Consider the following 19,824-nt stretch of genomic DNA (forward strand, 5'->3'; position numbering starts at 1 on the left):
CACTTCCTGCTCCAAACCGCTCTGAACTAGCAAAGATGGCGACGGACAAAATCGGAACTGGAGGATTCATAACGGTGACAAAGTTCACGAGTTCAAAGGCCGGCTTAATATTATGTTTGGTAACAGAAAGGTCAGACGCTGCATGTTACCACCCGGTATCACGGCAAAGCGTGAAATAAAAACACTCGTTGACTCCAGAAAAGCGTGAGATAGCTACGCTTGGTGATGTCTAGGCGTGAGAGTTACACGTTTTGCGTGCCTATTACACCTTACACACACGTAAATGTCACGTGGTGAAGGGTCATGTGACCGTGGTGCCGCAACAGAGGTCTTGAGAACAAGTGTAAAGGACATTTATTTGCAACATTAGGAGGTAGGAGGGTGTCATGGTGCCATTAATCACAGACTGCCAGACGGGACGATGAGGTTCGAATCTTGGAGGTGTCAGATTTCTTCTTTAATTGTTTATTTTCTCCTAACCACAACCATTTTATTACACTAACGTCAACCATGTTTTTGCTAATGTTTCGTTTGTCACATGGTTGAACTCATGCAGTAGGTTTTATTTTCTTAAAATCGCTCGAGGCCAAAGCGTGTAATAGACACGCACGTGACACTGCAGAAAAATGTGTAACTATCAAGCCGAGACATCGCAAAGCGTCGCTATCTCACGTTTTGGTGTAGGGCGTGTCTATTTCACGCTTTGCATGATTGGAGGAGCTGTCTGAGAAAAAACAGGACGTGGCATCTGACTGAAGAATGTTTGCACACATTTCTTCTGCAATTTATTTTTACATTTTTTTCATTATTCATAATATGTTCTATAACGGTTCTGTGTCCCATAACAGTTTCCGTCCTTCTGTTCTTAATTATGCTCCATTTCTTCCCACATACCTCCCACTGGGATCATTTCAGTCCTTTTTCTTTGGTTTGTTGTGTCAAAGAGCAGCCCGGCAGCTCCTGGTGGATCAGAGCTGAGGAGGAACGCTGTTAAATACAGGAAGACAGAACTGCTGCAGGTTCTGCCACTCACAGTCCAGATGTATGTACACTTTGTACTGTAACAGCATCGTGTTTGGTCTCAGACCTTCCTCAGTGGACCGGACTGACTGGTAACATCTGTCCCAGCTGGTTCAGATGGATGTCAGGTGACTGATGTGATCCCTGATAAAAATTTCCCCTCGGGGATTAATAAAGTATATACCTACCTACCTACCTACCTGATCCGGACCGCAGCCGGCTGACTGACTGCTTGCTGCTGAAACTCGACCAAGGAAACTGTCTGTCGCCTGAAACCACTCGGCTCCACATTTCTGAGACCTTTTGCCGAACAATCTGGGCAGAAAGGACTCCGATTGTATTCATTATCTCTCTGCAGCCCTCGCTTTAGCTTCAGAGGGCTGACTGGTGCACTGTGAGGAAGAGGCACCAGCCTCCACTCTTCCTCACCATCTTCACCCGTCAGTGTGTGTGAAGACCGGAGGGCTGAGTGTGATTAACATCCTGCACCAGAACACTGCCGGGTTCACACCCTGCAGCACCGTCGCCCTTCAGAGCAGCACGGTGATAAAGACACGAGATAACACTGTCGTTTTCAGACATTTAATGTATTTTACAACCCATAATACTCAGCTATACAAGAACAATATAAAGGAGTATATATTTCATATAGGTTTTAGACTACACTCTTTGCATAAGAATATTTCATCTTCAGTTTAAAATGAGAATCATCGGCAGCTTTATATTTCACCTCTAAAAATAAAACATCTAAAGGGTTTTACAACAGGCATCTAAAATCCATTGCTTTATATATATCCAGATGATTCCATCATCACAATCTGCTCTTCAGCTTTCACATATTTCATTCTTTCTACTGAAAAGTCTCCTCGTGAAGAGCTCCATCAGTCCGTAAAAATAATCCTATAAAGTTTAACTTCTGCTGGTAAGAAAGGTCGACCTGAATAAATGACCCCTCGAAGACAAGATGGTACATCCCAAAACTTGTATCCTAATAAACTCATTTGAAATATCCTTTATATATATATATAATAAGGTTCTGAAATCATATCGGAGCCACGAATGATCAACACAACAGAAATAATAATGACCAATCATAGATGACCTGCACACACACACACACACACACACACACACACACACACACACAGCTTGGACACACCTAAACACATAAAGTGCAACTAATAACTGATTATGATTAATAATTATGAGATGAGACAGGAGGAGGATTTAAAGGACCATACTGATGCTTTGTTCATAATTTATCACTCACGTTCATCATCTGTGAATTAGAAGGAACCTTTTGGAGATTGTCGCTAATTCAAGTTGATTCAGGAACAATGTCAATTGTCGACCTTAAAAAAAAACATCTTTGAATAGAAACGTTCCTCCACTGAGCTGGTTGCTTTTCAAAGTGGACTGAAATGACAGGAAATTCTGTAGCTGACATGAAGTAAAACCAGCAACATGGTCCTTCAAGCTTCCTCCCACGTAGCCGCTGCTGTTTTCACTTTTACTAAACAAATCCAAACTTTTCTGCCCCACAGAGTAAATAAAGTGGTTCAGGAAGATGCGTGTAACGTGAGTATCTAAAATAATTCCACAGATTTTCTCAGTTGTTGTTGTTTTTTTACGGGAGATGAATCTGCTCGTGCCTTCATGCTTCTGCGTTCACTCGGCTTCGTCCTCGCTGTCGGGATCGGCCGCTTCCTCTGACTGGAACAAAGGATTGTGGGTCAGTTTGTGCAGATCGTCCGGAGTCATCTCTCTCATCTTCCCGTCCATACCGAGCTGCATGGGCTGGATCAGATTGGTCCTGCATGGAGCAGAGGTGCAGGTGTTATAATGGGTTCTGATGACTGAAAGAAATGCCTCTGAATCTGAGTCTTATCGTATTCTTTATCACGTTCAGTTATATTGACAAATACACAAAATATAAGTTTTCATTAAAACAGGAAATGAAATCTAAATGATATATTTGAATTTGTCTCTTTAAGGCGTTGTGTGTTTCCTTGTATTCACCTTGACAGTTTGTCAAACATGCTGACCAGCTTCATGGCTTCGTACTCTTTCTGCTCCTCCGTCATTCCCTCCATCGGATTGGGCTGCTCCTCTTCTACAACTCCTGTTATCGGGTTTATTCTGAAGACGAAACAGACGTCACAAGAAAACACTTTTTAATGAAGCAGATGATGTGCATAAAGAATCATTTGAAATCACATCAGCGTTAAAGATCGAAATAATCTGCAGTTTCACAACAAAAGCACATTGAAGCTACAATTCACGACAATATTTAAGTGGCAGTTCTGATGCGTTCAGTCAGATCGGTCAGCGTGAAAGAGACGTGCTCGCAGCGCTCAGTGACAATTTGATTTTGGATTTAAGACTCCATCTGTGCATAAAAATCTACTGAAGACGGTTAAAAGCTCCAGAGAAAAAAGACTGCACTCAGCAAAACACAACACTTGACTTTGAGTTGAAGTTAAAGATCAGAGACTTCTTCTATGCACACAAAAGGTTTATTTATTTTTCTTTCTCGAGTTGCAGGTTTTTTTTCCCAAATTCCAGCAATTTTACGCAAAAAACTCACTTGAAACGCCGCAAATAGCAATTTTCAATCACAAAAAACCTCCTGGAGGGACTGATGATAGCAGTGAGTCAGTAAACGCTGACGTTACTGAACCCAAAGCAGGATGTTTGGTGAAGGTGCCCTGAAACACAGAGTTCAGGTGGCCCGGTGTCGTGGGTGGTACTGACTGGTTTCTGGCCTCTCTGTACTCTTCTGTCTCCGAGTCTTCGTCCTCGGAGTAGATCCCGGAGTCTCTGCCGCCCCTCAGCAGCCCTCTGGCAGCCAGCAGACCGGCGGCGTTACCGTACCCGGTGTACTTAATGAACCTCGAGACTGGAGAGGGATGTCACAATAGTTAACGCCATAAAACCACAATAATACATTAATAGAGCGTCAACAATCATTCGGTTGGACTCGTAACCAGCTCAGGTCTTCATACGAGCCGTGATGTGTGTGATTGAACCAACACGTTTCTCTCACCGCTTTCCTTGCAGAGAACAAACAGGAATTCTGCAGCACAGTCTTTGACGTCGGTGTCGATGTGTGTCATCAGACGCACTATTTTGTTCCTCAGAGCGTTGCCCACCTCCGGCCTGTTTATCACGTCACGCAGTGGAGGCAGCACCTGAACACACACACACACACACACACACACACACACACACACACACACACACACACACACACACACACACACACACACACACACACACACACACACACACACACACACTGAGGGATGCTGGAGCCAAAATAGTGACAGTGCTCATGATTCATGTCTTTGCCACAGCCCGGGACTGACCTTTGACCTGAGGAACTTCCTGGTCTCTCTGTGGATGCGGGCGCTCTCAGTCAGCAGGCTCAGAGATGGTAGAAGGATCTCCTTCAGTTTGTGTCCCTGAGAGACAGACAAGTCATCGCTTATCAGGTCAAATTTCATCCAGTCAGTGTCACTGTGTTCTCCAGTCTCAGCAATAAACATTGTTGAGATAAAAAAAATAAAATTAAAAAAAGTAGATTTTTGCGGTGGATTTTCAAATTGTAATATAATTTGAGTTTTGTGTGAATTTTTTGGGGTACAACTGAGTAAATTATAAATAATTTCAAGTTGAGACAAAAAAAAAAATCGAATCTACCTGATGAAGAGTACTACGTAATGACTTCCTGTTACTTGTAATCTCTTTAATTCTGTTCTGACTGTAGAGAACAATGTCTGAATCAGCTGAAAGTGATGAAAACTTCCCTGAAGTGATGTAGCTTTATAGAACTTATGTCAAAATTCAGTTCTGTTTAATTAATATTAATTTAACATAAACTGTATGCACACAAACAAAGTGCAGTCTATTACAACTTCTTTCTGTTCTGACCTCAAAACTCCTTTAGAAGTGTGTTTAAAACTAATTTAACAAACATTATTCCTCAATTTAACGTTTAGAGCCCATTTCCCACAATCCCCGGCACTTCTGTTTTTTCAGCTTGTCCCGGTTTTCTTTGGTGCACAGATGGTGAGAGGAGGCAGCAGAGCTGTGCTGATTGTAAATGACGAGTTATTTTTGTTGATAAAGAGAGTTTTGTTTGGAAAGGCAACTTTATGGTGAAATACTTTCAGCAGAGCTTCTGTTGACGACATTTTTTGTGGAAAAATTGTGGGGATTTTACAAAATTGCAAGCTTCTTTAATTTGCGTTAATTATTGCTATCACAAGATCATGATTTCCTGGAGGGACTGATCATTTTCTGATTGAACTGTTGACCAAAGCTATATGAAAGAAAGTTGTTGTAAATCATAATTATCATTAAAGTAAATGTCTCTCACAACAACAATACTAATTTATTTTGGCTGCATATGTAAAACATTACTTAAAAGTAAACTTAAAAACTTAAGAACTTAAAAACGTTGAAGTTGTAGCAAACACGTTCATCAGTTCACATGCAGCTCCACCTGGTGACAAAGATCACGCTCAGGGTCGACAACGGTTTGCCTGCATGTGTCCAGTAGTTTGTTTCCAAATACCACATGAATATTAATCCAGCACATTTTAAAACCATTGTTTCATCATGTAATTAAGGTTATAATTTGTCATTCTCTGTTATAGAAGTTGAACACAGAATCTGATCCTACCCGGTCCAGTTTTTTCTCCATGAACTCCAGCAGCATGTTGACGGCGTCCATGTTGACGCCCATGTACTCGATGGAGCCTTGTTGCACCTTCGGCATGAGCAGCACATCCAAACAGGTCAGAGGCAGGTTACCGAGCAGATTCACAGTGTGGCTGAGAGAAAGAGGAGGGAGGAGACGGGGCGATGACATCACAGGTGAGCGATGACTGACGGACTCCGGCAATCAATGAAGAGGAACTCCGAGTGTTGAGATACCTGTGAAACTCCTCTGTCCGCTCCTCTCCATCCGCCTGGCTCATCAGACAGTGTCTCAGTATGGCTCCCAAATGTCTGTACTCAGCTGCCTCTTCCTTCACACACACACACACACACACACACACACACACACACACACACACACACACACACACACACACACACACACACACAAGCTGTTCACATGTTTTTAAGAGAACCCTGATCTCCACGAGTCTTCACTGTGTATTTTACATTTGCTTGAATGTAACCGGCAGCGAAAACTGTCCGACTTCATGTTCTGTTGTTTTCTTGTATTTCTTGCATTGAAGAACATATCGTCCAAAACTAGAATTACATATGCAGTTCATGCCACATATAGTTTAGAGATTTTTTAAAAGGTGTTCCTGAGATATCACGTTCACGGTGAGAAGTGAACGGGGACTCGGAGTGACCTTTGTAGCAGAAAGGGGGAAACAAGAAACAAAAAGTAGGGAAGAGCCCTTTAGCACCCTGATGGGGAAGTGATAAATGAAGCACACCAGGAGGAGGAGCGATCAACAAACAAAAGAAGCCTGAAGGAGAACTGAGTGACTGAAAAAGTAATTCAGTTTCTGGATTTAGTTGCTCTACAAAAGAAAGTGGTAAATATTTTCGAGGTAAGCAAGCATTATTAAGATAATCCCAGAGCTTGCTTTGACCTTTTTTGGAGGCCGAGGACTCGTGCAGCTGTCTGGATCCCCGGAGCAGGTGGACCGCGCTGAATTTGTCCCCCACCAGCACTTTGGACCCGTGTGGCTGCGACTGAGCTTCCCTGGCTTCAATTGAGTGTAAGATAAGTTTCCCTGTAAGGAAACTCTCCAGGCTTCTCCCTGTCCTTCCTCGCCCCTTCATCTTTAACTCTCATCTTCCTGGACCTACGCTGCACCTTCGACCACGAAAATCCTATCAGTTCATTCTTCAGTTAAATTGAACATTTGTGACACATTTGAAAGAAATTCCCTCCAGACGTTCCTGAAATATTGTGTTCTTGAGCACAGGCCAATGTGATGGGACAGTGACCTTGACCTTTGATCTTTGACCACCAAAATCGTATCCGTTCATCCTTTAACCCTCGTGTTGTCCTTGGGTCAAAATGACCCGCAGCTGTGTTCAACCAAGTTCTATTTTATTTCTATATTTTCATATTTTTTGGGATCATTGATGACAAGGATGCTGTGAGGGTTTCTTTAAACCAAAAAATCCCCAAAAATATAAAAATGTAGAAATAAAATAGAACTTGGTTGAACACAGCTGCGGGTCATTTTGACCTGAGGACAACACGAGGGTTAAGTGAATGTGTGAATGTGTTTGCCAAGTTTGAAGAAATTCCCTCAAAGCTTTCTTGAGATATTGCGTTCACAAGAACGGGACAGACAGATGAGAGGGACGTAAGGTCACCGTGACTTTGAACTTTGACCTTTGACCTCCAAACTTTAATCAGTTCATCCCAAGTGAACATTTGTGTCAAATTTGAAGGAATAAATCCAGGAGTTCCTGAGATATCCTGTTCATGGGAATGTGTAGATTTAAGGTCAGAGTGACCTTGACCTTGGACCTTTGCCCCCCAAAATCTAATCAGTTCATCCTTGGTATCAAGTAAATGGTTTTGCCAAGTTTACAGAAATTTCCTTCAGGCGTTCTTGAGGTATCTCATTCACAAGAAACCCCTAAACTCTAAAACATCTGGCTATGGCTATCACCGGCACAGAGGCATAAAAACAGAACAGATATTTGTGTCATATTTACCACAAACATCATAAACCAGAGCAACAAAGCTGACAGCATGAAATGTCTCAAAAAGGATTGGATGGATTGCTGTGAAATGTAGTAAAAATATTCTGGGACCCCAGAAGATGAATTCAGACCTCGACCAAAAGTATCATTTATCACAAAATGGTTCAAATCTATGAAAAACTCCGCGAGCGAGTACTTTTCTTTCTTACCTCATCGACCTTGCGTCTGGTTGAGTCAAATGTGACGTTGAAGAGTATTTTCAGGATCTCCATAGCGAGTTCAGTCTGCTGCCGGCTCAGTGGGGGCAGCTCTTCGTGCGGGACGGCTTCGAAGCCGGCCCTCGCTGTCTCCAGAGTATCTGGCCAACAGAGACCCAGTGTGGCATCCAGCTGGTTACCTACAACGTACACAGGACACCAGCTTCTCAACCTCTTTAACATACAACATGTGTACCTTCTTCTTCTGGTACATGTTTATCAGACTATGTGTGATAATTGTATAAATTGATCATCGGCTGTTGGACTTCAGAGCATCTGAGGACTTCCAGACAGATCAGTTGCCCTCTTAAGCTGCTTTTGTACAACAGGAACTGAATGACCCATAAACTGGACCTCGTTAGATCTTGTAGGGGAAAGGTAGTCATTTCTTCTTTTGCTTTTTTCAGAGTATTGTACAGACGGAGAAGGACTGGATGGATGTTCAGTAGATACATCAACACAGGCAAATCAAATAAGGTGTGCATTTTTAAAAAGTTGACTATTTAATGTGTCCAAAGTTCACTCTCCATCGGTCTTCATTTTAAATAAAAGTTGCTTTCAATGTAGACACAGAAGTGACATGATGGTTACTGTTGTTATTGAGTTTATAGTTGAGAGGTGACTAAATCATAGACTGGATATAAAAGTGTTCGTATCTTCCGGGTCTGAAAAATGGGGCCAATGCAGAACTGCAATACCACCGAGTGCCACTAGAGGCTGGCTCCAAAAAGCCTCCGGCTCCATAGACTCTCATAAAATGATCTTGGTGTTGTTAGCTAAAGTTACTCCTTCTTATTAGTTTTCTGGAAGTTCATCTGAAAATAATCCCTCATAAATTAAAAAATAAGCTTCAAAAAGATGTGGTTTTGGGGGGCATGTCTGTTTGATTGACAGGCCTGTGATGCAGTCAGGTTACAGCTATCAGTGGGCGGGACGTAGTGTCGTCATGTTTCCAATCAGGTCAGTCAGATCCACCGCTGGCTCCTCCCCAGCTCGTCCAAATATGGTCACTTCCTGCTCCAAACCGGACAAAACCTGAACTCGACATTTTATTGCGGCCGTTCACAAACCAACGGGTGACGCCACCGCTGGCTGCCACTTGGACCAAATGCCTGTTTGACGCATTGCAACCAACAGCCATCTGACCAAAGACAAGCGACGCCCATCGCATGTACCTGAACTTTATTAACACCAACACCTGAACGGAGCTGAACTAAACCAAAGCTGATGGAGAAAAGTGGGAAAAGTAGAAGTAAAAGTTCAGTTATGGGTCAATGAGTTCCCGTCGTGGATGAGGCCTCTTATAGTTGGTTACCTTGGAGACGCAGAACCTAGAGATCTGACTGTGATTAGTTACCGAGGAGACTGATGCCGTGGAGCTCCTGGGCCAGCTGAGCCCTGACGTCCACTCTCAGGGCGGTCAGCAGGAAGGTGAGGCGCAGGTCAAAGAAACGTACCTGGACGAACAAATCAAACGGTTCACGACACACTGTTTACCTGCTTTTACCTCCTCAGAGTAGATATCAAACTAACTCATGTACTCTCACAGTAAAACGTCTTTCGACTTCATGTCCATACCTCGTGGTTCCAGGTGGGATCATGGCACTGCTTCAGCCTCGCCGCCACACCTTTAATCAGCTGCAGATCTGCTGCTACCACCTGCCATCCATCCATCCATCCATTAGTCACGTATTATAGATCAGCACCAATCAAATAAGATCTTACAGTCTGAGTAAATCCCAGCAGGCTGACCTGTCCTGTCACGTTGTGTAGCAGGATGTTACAGATGGACTTGAGAGCCTCAATGATCACTTCCTGGTCAGCGTTTTCTGACAGAGAGGAGGATTCCTTACCAGATGATTCCTCCGCCTCTTCTCCATCTCCTCCCTCTCCCTCCGCTGGGAAAAAAACCAGAAGAATACGTTCAAGAAGCTAAGTCCTTGTTCAACTCATACTTAGACTGCTTCATATTCATATAAAGAACGGAGGACAAAGATGAACAGATTCTCTTTTGATTCAATTTGCGCTCTGCTGTCACCAAAATCCTCTAATCGAATCTCGTCCTACGCAAGCAGAAAGAATGTCACGTTGACGATCTGCAGAAACCCTGTTCGTCTGTTGTGAATGGACGACGGACAAACAGCAGAGAAAAGACAAAAGAGATCAAAGCATTAATCTGGTCTTACTTCTGACTGCTGTGGCCAGAGGATCTATGTTTTCGGGCTGAAGAGCGTCATATCTCCGAAACGCCGTGAGGGAGTCTCTTCAGATCTGGCACAAATGTTCACTGAACATTTGTTCTATTACTATTACTATTCTAATTTGGAGAAAATTCCTCCGAGGCGTTCCTTCGATGTCACATTCACGAGAATGGGATGGACACAAGCTCAGTGACCTTTGACCTTTGACCACCAAAATCGAATCAGTTCATCTTTGAGTCCAACTTGACATTTGTGTTCAATTTGAAGAAATTCCCCTCAAAGTCGTTCCTGAGACATCGTGTTTACAAGAATGGGATGGTTGTACATACATGACCAATAATAAGACAGAAGAGTTATAGTGTAAAAACATCTTCTACTTTTTTCATGTTTGTCAGAACGTTTGCAGTGAAAAAGGTCTGTTTGATGCTTAACTGATGAAAGAAGGACTGAGGAAATGGAATTTAAATGTGAGGACTGGAGGGGAAGTGGACAGAGTTTTATTTGAGCTCCCTGAAAACAACCTTAAAAAGAGTTCAAAACAAAAAGGATTATAGTAGTGATGTGAGGATTTGGGGGGTTTCATGGGAGAAACAACAGAGACGAACACCAAGGTAGAAAGAGGCCTCGGAGCACATGTGGAGAAAGCTCGGAGTGTTGACAGGCGTTACCTCGGTCCTCCTCCGGCTGATTGTGGGCGGGTGTGGCAGCGCCGCCCACAGCGATGCCAGCATAGCGGGCGAGAGTGGACATGGCCGAGCGGCTGGTGAATGGATCCAGGCAATGTTTGTCTCTGGACAGGATGCGGACAGTTTCTAGACAGGCCAGCAGACAGGAAGGCTGCAGCTCCCTGTTTAGGAAACCGAGCACCAACTCGCCCAGATGCTGCGTCACACAACAAACATAGAAAGTTAGAAACATGGAGGCAGATAAACAGCTATAAAGATTTAAATTACTGAAGTTTGGGACATACTGCTGCATATTTAATGTTTATATCGAAATAACTCCAAATTATTTTACTTTCTCAATTTGAAGTTTCCAACTGTGAAATAATTTAATCAGTCCAGGCCAAAAAAATTCAAATCAAGTCAAAAAGTCAACTTGCTGAAATTAATTCAGTCAAATTCAGACTCTAAAAATCCAGAAACACTACACACATATGATTTTCACATCTATATTTACCCTATTTCAATATGTTTAACCAAAATTCAGCAAAGACATTTTTGCTTTGAATATCTAAATAAACTGACAATTCCCACTGATCACATTATGCAAGTTACTATTCTACTGTTTTACTATTCTACTGTTTATTGACATTAAAACTATGAAAAATAAAGCCCCTCTGCAGCAGGAGTAGTGCCTTCACTGTTACAGCCACTACACCAACATCTAAGTGACCTGCCGAGCTGAATAATGTCTGCTGACGTGCATATTTCCCTGCAGTCTGTGTGCAGTCTGTGTGAGCACGTGTTTATTGGATAAAGAAGACATGCAACTGCACATAAGCTGCACCTGACCTCAACTCAACCCTGAACTCTGGACATTTCATGGGAATCTTTAAGAAAAAAAAATTGAGAGATGAACGGAAATCTGAAATCCTGAGGAAGTTGTTTAATTGGCCATGGATTTTATTTCGTCAGAGGTTCTTCACCATGTGAGAGCCATTTTTAAACAAACTTCCTCCAGGAGCCTGCGAGCTGAGATGGAGGTCAGACTTAACGGTACATGTCTTCTCTTCGTTTTCTCTATCTCTTCATCTTTCTGTATTAGTATTGTTACTTTTTCTTAATTCTTTCACAACAACTATCGGGGGAGTTGAATGAGTTTGGGAGACAATCTGTCCACCATGGGCCCTATCTTCATTCGCATCTGCACCGGTGGAGCAAGTAGGTGTCGCCAATTTGTTTGGTAATTTGGTGAATTCAAAAACTAGCGCATCTGTGCTGCAGCGTGGCACAGTGGTGGAGTAGGAGGAGTAGATGATTAGAAGGTGTGTCACAGCTGACTTCAATCACAGCCAATCAAATCAGCTCCTCTCATCCCCTTTAAAACCGCTGTGATGCAGCTTATTGTCAGTTTGTAATGACTGAAGAAGGAGCAGACCGACACCATCCAAACTTTATACAGGAGGAAACTGACATACTTGTCTGGAGGTTCAGGCTCTAATCACTGAATTCATGGTAAAATGAGTCGGTCCACGGACTGATGACGTTAAATCAGATTTGAAGAGGTCGCTAATATTATAAATAACTCTTCCCCTGGTATTATGAGAACCGCTGCCCAGTGAAGGAAACAGTTCAATGACATAAGACAAAAACCTGCGTTTTGTAGACAGCAAACACTGTAATTAATTAAATATCAGTGAACAAACAGTGAAATCAGGTGCGGGAACGACATTGAGGAGTGGGCAGAAGTAAATTATTCACAATTAAAGCTCCCAATGCGATTCATTTATTAACAACACTGATGAAGAGCGATGTGCTCCAAACATTACTGATGTTGTGGTGTTAATAAATAAACTGATGTTGTGGTGTTAATAAATAAACTGCATCGTGAGCTTTCAGTGTGAATAATTTACTTTCCAATAAATAATAATAACTCAAGCGGCTGTGTGTAAACTGCTTTAATCTTTTATGTGTAAATGACACAGCATCTTAAACAGCTGGTAGGTCACTAAACCAGATGAGTAGATAAAAAGACTTTTGAATTGTTTCCTATTTCTGTGTAATTGAATTATAATTCATTTGTAGTTTTAACCTGAGTGTCTTCTTATATTTTATGGCTGCTGCGTCACGATGCCTGTCAACCACCTGATTCACATCCAATTCAATAGGCAAGAATCAACTTCATCTTTCGATGATTAACTGAATCAGAAGGTTGCATTTATTAAAATAGATGTGGCTGCATGACATCAGTCCTGCTACAATCACATGGAGGTAAACAAAGGCCAGTTTCAATCTGCAGAGAGGACGTTATTACCATCTAAGAACAAAGCAAACTATCAAGAACCGAAACTACCAGGTCTACACACACTGACATCTAGTTTGCTATCTTAAACCCAGTTTTGTGAAACAAATCACAGCAGTGAACTCACTTAAACCCAGGACGGGTCTGAAAATAACCAGAAGTTATCTGTTTCTGGTCTAAACCCTCCTTTAACCTGTCAACTTGTTTGATTCGTGGGCCTTTAAAAAGCGCTCCTGACATGTGAATGTGAGTAAAAACAAATAATATCTGATCTGTAATCACTAAACACTAAAATGTACTTCTGACAGGAAACTGGACTGTTGTCAAAATGGAGACAACCAGCAAGTGTTAAGCCAATAATCATGACACAAACTAATGGAGGAGACATTAAGGACTGAACACCACAGATGACAAAGAAAACATGACAAAGGTAAAGCTGTTTGTTAACTTTGTAAAAATGCTAAATAACAATGACAGTGGAGGAACTCTGAATAAAGTCTATTCTACAGAATAGTTTAGAAGCAGGTGAGGTGGGCTGCATTGAATTTAAATGTTTTCCAACTTTAACAGTCCTACCAGTTCCCACGAACACCCTTTTCTGTATCGACCCATCAGTGTGTTTCCTGACTGCAATCTTCAAACTGAAAAGACTTTAGATTTTGAACTTGTCTGACGTCTCAGTAAATAATCTACTGACAGTCATGATCGCTGCTCAGATAATGATGACGTTCACATCGGCTGCACGTGATCTCTGCTGTGGTTAGACTATAAAGACCACCACAGGTCTCCCTGACAGCTTCATTTCCCTTTACATCATTTATATTCTCTGATGAATTCCTCACACTCATCACTTCTGCTTGTAGGAATTAGTCAAAAAAATTTGAACAAGCAAATCTGAATCTGAAGCAAATTGAGGGTTCGGTGTCTAATGGGGAAATACAACACGTTGCTCAGCGGTTATTCATACCTTTCGTAACTTTTCGTCCTAAAGGCGAGCACACGCAGGGACAGACAGATGACACGGGTGAGACGAGGCTACTGTGAATTTCCTACTGTATTCATGGAAATGTGCGACAGAGCAGACTCTCAAACTAAACATTTCTATTAAACATTTATTTATATTTATTATTTATATGTCCTTAAAATGCTGCTGACTTCTTGTAAGTCTTGTTTTTGGTTGCAAAAAAAAAGTCCTGAGCAGTCAAACTGAAGACAAATACTTAAGACATCTTCAACTTAACGAGGAAGGTGGTTGTTTTTCATTGACTTTGGATGGGAGTGTTCAGAATACCTCTCTGTCCTTCTCTTCTTCGCTGTTGAATGTGAAGCACTGGTTCATCTGCAGGAAAGAAAAAGCACAAAGGAAGATGCGTCAAAGATGGAAGATGCAGAAGAACTACCGCATTTGATTTGTTTTTTTTATAAAACAAACAGGTTATGTCACGGTTCATCCTCGTGGTTCAGTTTTGTCAGATCAGTTTCTTCCTGTCTCTTTCATCTGTTCTCGTGGTTCAGATGTCTTTCTGTGTCTTCCTTGTCTTTCGGTTATGTCTCTCTTTCTTTTAAGGGTTTCATGTTCATTTCCTGTTTTATTTTGGTAACTCTCCTTCTGTCTTGTTTTCGTTTGTCTTTACTTCCTGTCTTCTGGTCTTCCCACCTGTGTTTGATTGTCTTCCCCGCCCTGATTGTTTCTTCCTGTGTGTGATTGACCTCCTGTGTATACAGTCTGTGCTGTCGACCTCCTTTGTCCAGATCATCATTATGTCCACAGCTTTTTCTTTTGTTGTGTAAGTTTTTCTTTTTCCCCTTTTTGGACTTTCTTTTCCTTTCACGTTTTTGGGGGATCAATGACTTGACAATTGTGAGCTTTTGGACAATGTTTGTACCAACTGTTGCCTGTTAATTAGTGGAACTAAAGGAATCTAACTTCCCTTTTTGTTTGTTGTGCTTTTGAGTCCAAACACCTGAAAACGTGACCGGTTAGATACATTGAAAATACCCCAAAGGTCAACCTTCCTGCGACGACACGTAATTTCCAGTTAGGAAACATGAACACCTCAGCATCTCATGTTTGGCCTGTGTGGTTTGTATAACTGCATGCTGTCAGACAGTAAGAAGCCTGAAAAGGTAAGACTTCTCAGCGATGGGAGAGGAACAATCGAATAAAAAAACACATCTGCAGCAGTGCTGAGCCGCTACAGGAAGCTGAGCCTCCAATAGAAGAAGAAACCGAGGCCGTCACTTGATCATGTTTCACGCTGTGAAGAACATTTTCTGCCTTAAAACACACTGAAACATTACAGATGAATGAGTACATTTAATTTAAGAATGAATCTGATGAAAATGTAAAAACAGCTTTTAGGTGCATTACCGCCACCCACAGGCAGCAAGGACGCATTACGACCTGGCACCAGGAAAAATGTGGGAAAAATATTTTTTAGGATGTGACAATAGTCACATAAACTGTTTTGTCTTTCCTTGTTTAATGGACATTTTTAAATTCAATAATCATAAGCCACCCCTATATTTGAGCATCGTGATATTATGTTTCATGATTTCAAATGTTTGCTTATGGCTCATTATGAGCTACAGTTACTTTTGAAGTAAAGCGTCCTCTGGTGGTCGTATGAGTGATTTCAGTTTTTCCTTGTTAGGAGGAGGTTTGGGTGGATACTTCAATACAACAGTGATGTTGTGTGAAAGAGTCCGCTGTTCGCTTTCCAACCACAAGTCGGGGCAGTTATTTTAATTGTGGTTTGCTGTTGCCATGACGACAAAGGTCACAAACCATTATTTTTCTCTGTGCCTTAACCTAACCAGGAGTGCTAGTTTGGAAAACACTCCCGTGAGTCCTGTCTGAGGGTCGGAACAAACCACCTGTGGGGGACTGGACCACTAGTTGCTTATGAAACTGTTTGGATCTCATTAGCAGGGGTTTGAACACACAAACAAACAAACAACAAACAGTCTATTTAGCCTCTTACACATTAGGTAAATACACAACACTCCATCTTAAAAAGAAAACAACTGTTGTAAATGTGACTCAATTCTGACAAGTTATCTAGTTTTCTAACGTGTTGGCAAACACTTTCCTACAAACTCATCTAACTGACTCAGAGAAACACATTTGCAGCCATTAGGAGCTGTGTTGGTGTTCAATATTCCTTTCCTTTTGACTCTGATATCTGATTTTGACTGATATTTAAAACCTTTAAATCAGACTTTGTGTCTGATTCTCTCTTCACTGCCTGCAGCTGTTCCTCACAGTCATTTTAAAGGCCCTGTCTTTAATTCTGCTGCAACGGTTTGGACGTATACATTAATGCAAATATCAAACATATTTAAAATTCAATTTGTGCCCTCAGAAGCTTTTTGTCCTTTTTGAAGCGCGCGCCACCTGTACTATCCCCTTGAAGTTGATCCACAGCTTCCAGCCAATCAGAATCCAGGCTTCTCAACTTACATAGTATGAATAAAAGTTAAATATAAATTCAGTCTTTGAGTCTTTAGTGTGTCTTCTGATGCCAAGCCTGTTTCCTACCATTATGGAAATAATGATTTACTAATCATTTATGTCATCAGGTTTAGGTGAAGACGATGCAATGAGCCTCTCAAGGAAGGTATAGAAGAGAAACCATGCAACCTACATGGGCAGAGTCGTCTGTCACACTAAGCTCTTCATCTCTAAGAGCTCTTTAGCAGAGCAGGATTTGACTGGACTGTAGGTGACTCTATTTGTGTATCAGTGCATCTAATCCTCTTGCCTTCAAGATCAACTCCCACACAGCCTCGGCGGCTGAGAGAAGCCTGCAGCTCAGCTCACTCGCGGGTTAGACAGCATGTTGAAAAGCTCAAGTGGCATTTAGGCAAATAAAGCACGTCCACACTCAGATTGTGGGCTCTGTTTTTATAAAACCATCAGGGCAGTGCAGATTATTCTGCCATACACCCAGCCTCAGTGAGCCGGGGCCGAGCCAAATACACTTGGTGAGCAATTCCACTTCTATGGAGGTGTGATGGGAGGGAATATATTAGCAAACATCACAGGTGTCATCTGCTTTGAAAACAGTCTGTCATCACACACTGACAGTCTGCGAGTCCTGAGGGGAGTTTTTCTCAGAGAAAACAGTTTTGAATACGAAAGTCACCAAAAGTCACCTGCTGGTTTTCTGCTGTCTGCTCACTGATTGGGACCGACAGAGAAGGACAGGTGTGTTCGTAGTAACTCGGCTCTCAGTGGGTTTGATTTGTGAGAAGAGATTTAATGTTTGATATGTTGGTAGTTGTTTCTTTGAATGGAACCGGTTTTGCTGTGAAGCCACGCCCCCTTTGAGATGCAAATGGGGCGGCACGGTGGTGCAGTGGTTAGCACTGTCACCTCACAGCAAAAAAGGTTCCGGGTTCGAATCCGGTCCTGGGCCTTTCTGTGCGGAGTTTGCATGTTCTCCCTGTGCTTGCGTGGGTTCTCTCCGGGTTCTCCGGCTTCCTCCCATCATCCAAAAACATGCACCTCAGGTCAGGTTACCTGGCGCCGCGCTAGTGGCAGCCTGCTGCAGCAGCTCCCCCCTGAGAGCCCCCCTGCTGTAGTGAAGACATTTCCCCTCGGGGATTAATAAAGTGTATAAAATCAAATCTACTGAGTACTATTTTGGGCTCTCAGTTCCAGTGAAGGAATAACTGGAGTATATGATAATGCCTTTTAAGATGAACTTTATACTGAAGGCTGATACATACATTTTTGTCAGAGATTTATTTAGTGCTGAGCTTGTAGTCTGAGTTCTGACATTAATACAGCAGCTCAAGTATTGCTAAGAGCAGAAAATGACTGTTGCTCTTCATTCATTGAAAATTAAGTTGAATTTCTGTTTTGTTTTTTTATCCTACAGTCATCATTGTTCTCCCTGCACAATTGTGCACACATTTTTTGTTCTAAAAACAATCTATGCGAGAACCATCTTCAATTAAATACCACCTAACATGAAAGTAGAATTAAAACGGCAGTCTGGTTGTTTCCACGTCGTTTTATTTTAATTCTGGCGACATTTTTGGTCCCTAAACTGTGACTATTTTACATGCAAATGATTTGTAAACAAGGTGAGAGGAGAGGAGAGGAGAGGAGAGGAGAGGAGAGGAGAGGAGGAGAGAGGAGCGGAGAGAGGAGCGGTGCATTGCAGAGCAAACGTCCCTTCTGCCCTTCTGTGAGTGCCAAACACCACAGGACACCACGGGACACCACGGGACACCTCGCAGGTCTTGTTGAGTCCATTCTTTGGACGATGAGAGTTGTTCTGGTGGCATGTGAAGGACCGCAGCATCATTAGGCAGGCAGTCATTTTAGGCTCATCAGTTTATATCTAAAGTTCGCCAAGATTTGGTCAAACCAGACCGAGTTAAAGCAGCAGTGTTGGTGAAATGAGCAGAGGTGTTTTATTGGTTATGTCTTCCTGGATCTATCGATGATTAATATTGAATGTCACCAGCATGATTGTAGAAGTAAACAGATGAAGGGAAGTTGTGGTCCATGATGATTAACTTGAATTTGAATTTGACATTGAAATAATTAAACTCCAGACTGCAACTAAAACTCTTGTGTTAGTTTTACTACTTTGACATCAGATTTATCTTTAAACATGTCAACCTGCTGCACTCGGTGCTGCCGGGTCTCTTCTCCCTCCACATCTCTCCCCTGATCTCTTTGTGTCTCTGTGTTTTTCTGCCTCCTCTCTCCCTCCCTGACCCCACGTCCAGTTTTCCATCACTCTCATTGGATGCTGCTCTTTCAATGTGCCCTCAATTACAAGCACCTCTATGTTTGACAACTATGACACCGTGGACAGATCACATTGAGGTAAAGACATGTTTCTGAAAATGAGATATTTGTCTGAGTGGCATGCATGAAATAGATGGATATTCCTTTTTTTTTTTTTTTTAAACTTTAATTTTAGATCTGCATTAATCTATAATGTTTACATGATCAATGGGAAGATGTAAGGATGAGAAATTGTGCAGCAGCAGCAGCTGGAGTGAAAAAAGCTCAATTTCACTGTTCGCAAGCAGCAGATTTAAAAAGGCCAGCGGGGGAACATGTTGGATCATTCAGCAGCCCTGAAACAACATATATTTCTCAGGAGTTGGTAAAGACAAATCCAGCAGGAGAGTGAATACATTGACAGTCATCAAACGACCCAAAATACTGCTCTGCCTCTGTTGGATGCGCAAACGGGCATCTGTTTGCCTGTTATAATAACATTATAAATAATATATTGGTGTTATTTCTGTTCTGCCTTCCTGAGAGTATTTGTATATGATAACTTGCCGTTTGGATGCACATGCAGAGTACGTGCCGTTCTCATGATGCTGCACTGATGCTTACCTCCCTGTTGTAGCCATGTAACGCCGTCAGAGCTGCGTCTTGATCTCCGGTCTCCATTTGCTCTAAGATGGCATTTAAATCCATTTTCATCGCCATTGAGCGAGCTGCTGCTTCTTCCTGGATGCGCCGTTGGAGAGCAGGATGGTGTGTGTGCGTGTGTGCGTGCGTGTGTGTGTGTGTGTGTGTGTGTGTGTGTGTGTGTGTGCGTGTGCGTGCGTGCGTGCGCGTGTGTGTGTGTGTGTGTGTGTGTGTGTGTGTGTGTGTGTGTGCGTGCGTGTGGGTGTGTGTGTGCTGTCCCTCAGACTGTATACAC

At 42.3% G+C, this 19,824-nt stretch overlaps 1 protein-coding gene across 2 annotated transcripts; it reads right to left on the reverse strand.

Annotated features, from left to right (window-relative positions):
* Window positions 1-1,588: 1,588 nt before the first annotated feature.
* ric8a (RIC8 guanine nucleotide exchange factor A) lies at window positions 1,589-19,715 on the reverse strand. 2 transcript variants are annotated; one of them, XM_069162915.1, is made up of 15 exons: window positions 19,512-19,715; window positions 14,430-14,477; window positions 14,106-14,123; window positions 10,843-11,056; window positions 9,726-9,871; window positions 9,552-9,632; window positions 9,331-9,430; window positions 7,926-8,113; window positions 5,962-6,056; window positions 5,708-5,858; window positions 4,389-4,484; window positions 4,067-4,211; window positions 3,775-3,919; window positions 3,040-3,159; window positions 1,589-2,833 (listed from the first exon to the last, which is right to left on the reverse strand). In XM_069162915.1, the coding sequence occupies exons 1-15, from the start codon at window positions 19,605-19,607 to the stop codon at window positions 2,689-2,691; spliced, it is 1,788 nt and encodes a 595-aa protein (XP_069019016.1). In that variant the 5' UTR covers window positions 19,608-19,715; the 3' UTR covers window positions 1,589-2,688. The 2 variants fall into 2 exon arrangements, with proteins under 2 accessions (XP_069019016.1, XP_069019017.1); XM_069162916.1 differs by lacking the exon at window positions 14,106-14,123 and having other exon boundaries at window positions 19,512-19,714.
* Between the last annotated feature and the right edge of the window lie 109 nt (window positions 19,716-19,824).

This window comes from Embiotoca jacksoni, unplaced genomic scaffold (assembly GCF_022577435.1).
Source record: "Embiotoca jacksoni isolate LCO1_2020_lvr unplaced genomic scaffold, fEmbJac1.0.p SCAF_3, whole genome shotgun sequence".
Taxonomy (NCBI): domain Eukaryota; kingdom Metazoa; phylum Chordata; class Actinopteri; family Embiotocidae; genus Embiotoca; species Embiotoca jacksoni.

Coding starts and splice junctions, on each gene's coding strand:
- ric8a (XM_069162915.1), bottom strand. CDS start 19,607: ATGGCGATGAAAATGGATTTAAATGCCATCTTAGAGCAAATGGAGACC. Junction 8,114..9,330: donor CCACGGCATCAGTCTCCTCG/GTAACTAATCAC, acceptor TGTACGTTGTAG/GTAACCAGCTGGATGCCACA. Junction 4,485..5,707: donor TGGAGAAAAAACTGGACCGG/GTAGGATCAGAT, acceptor TCTGTCTCTCAG/GGACACAAACTGAAGGAGAT.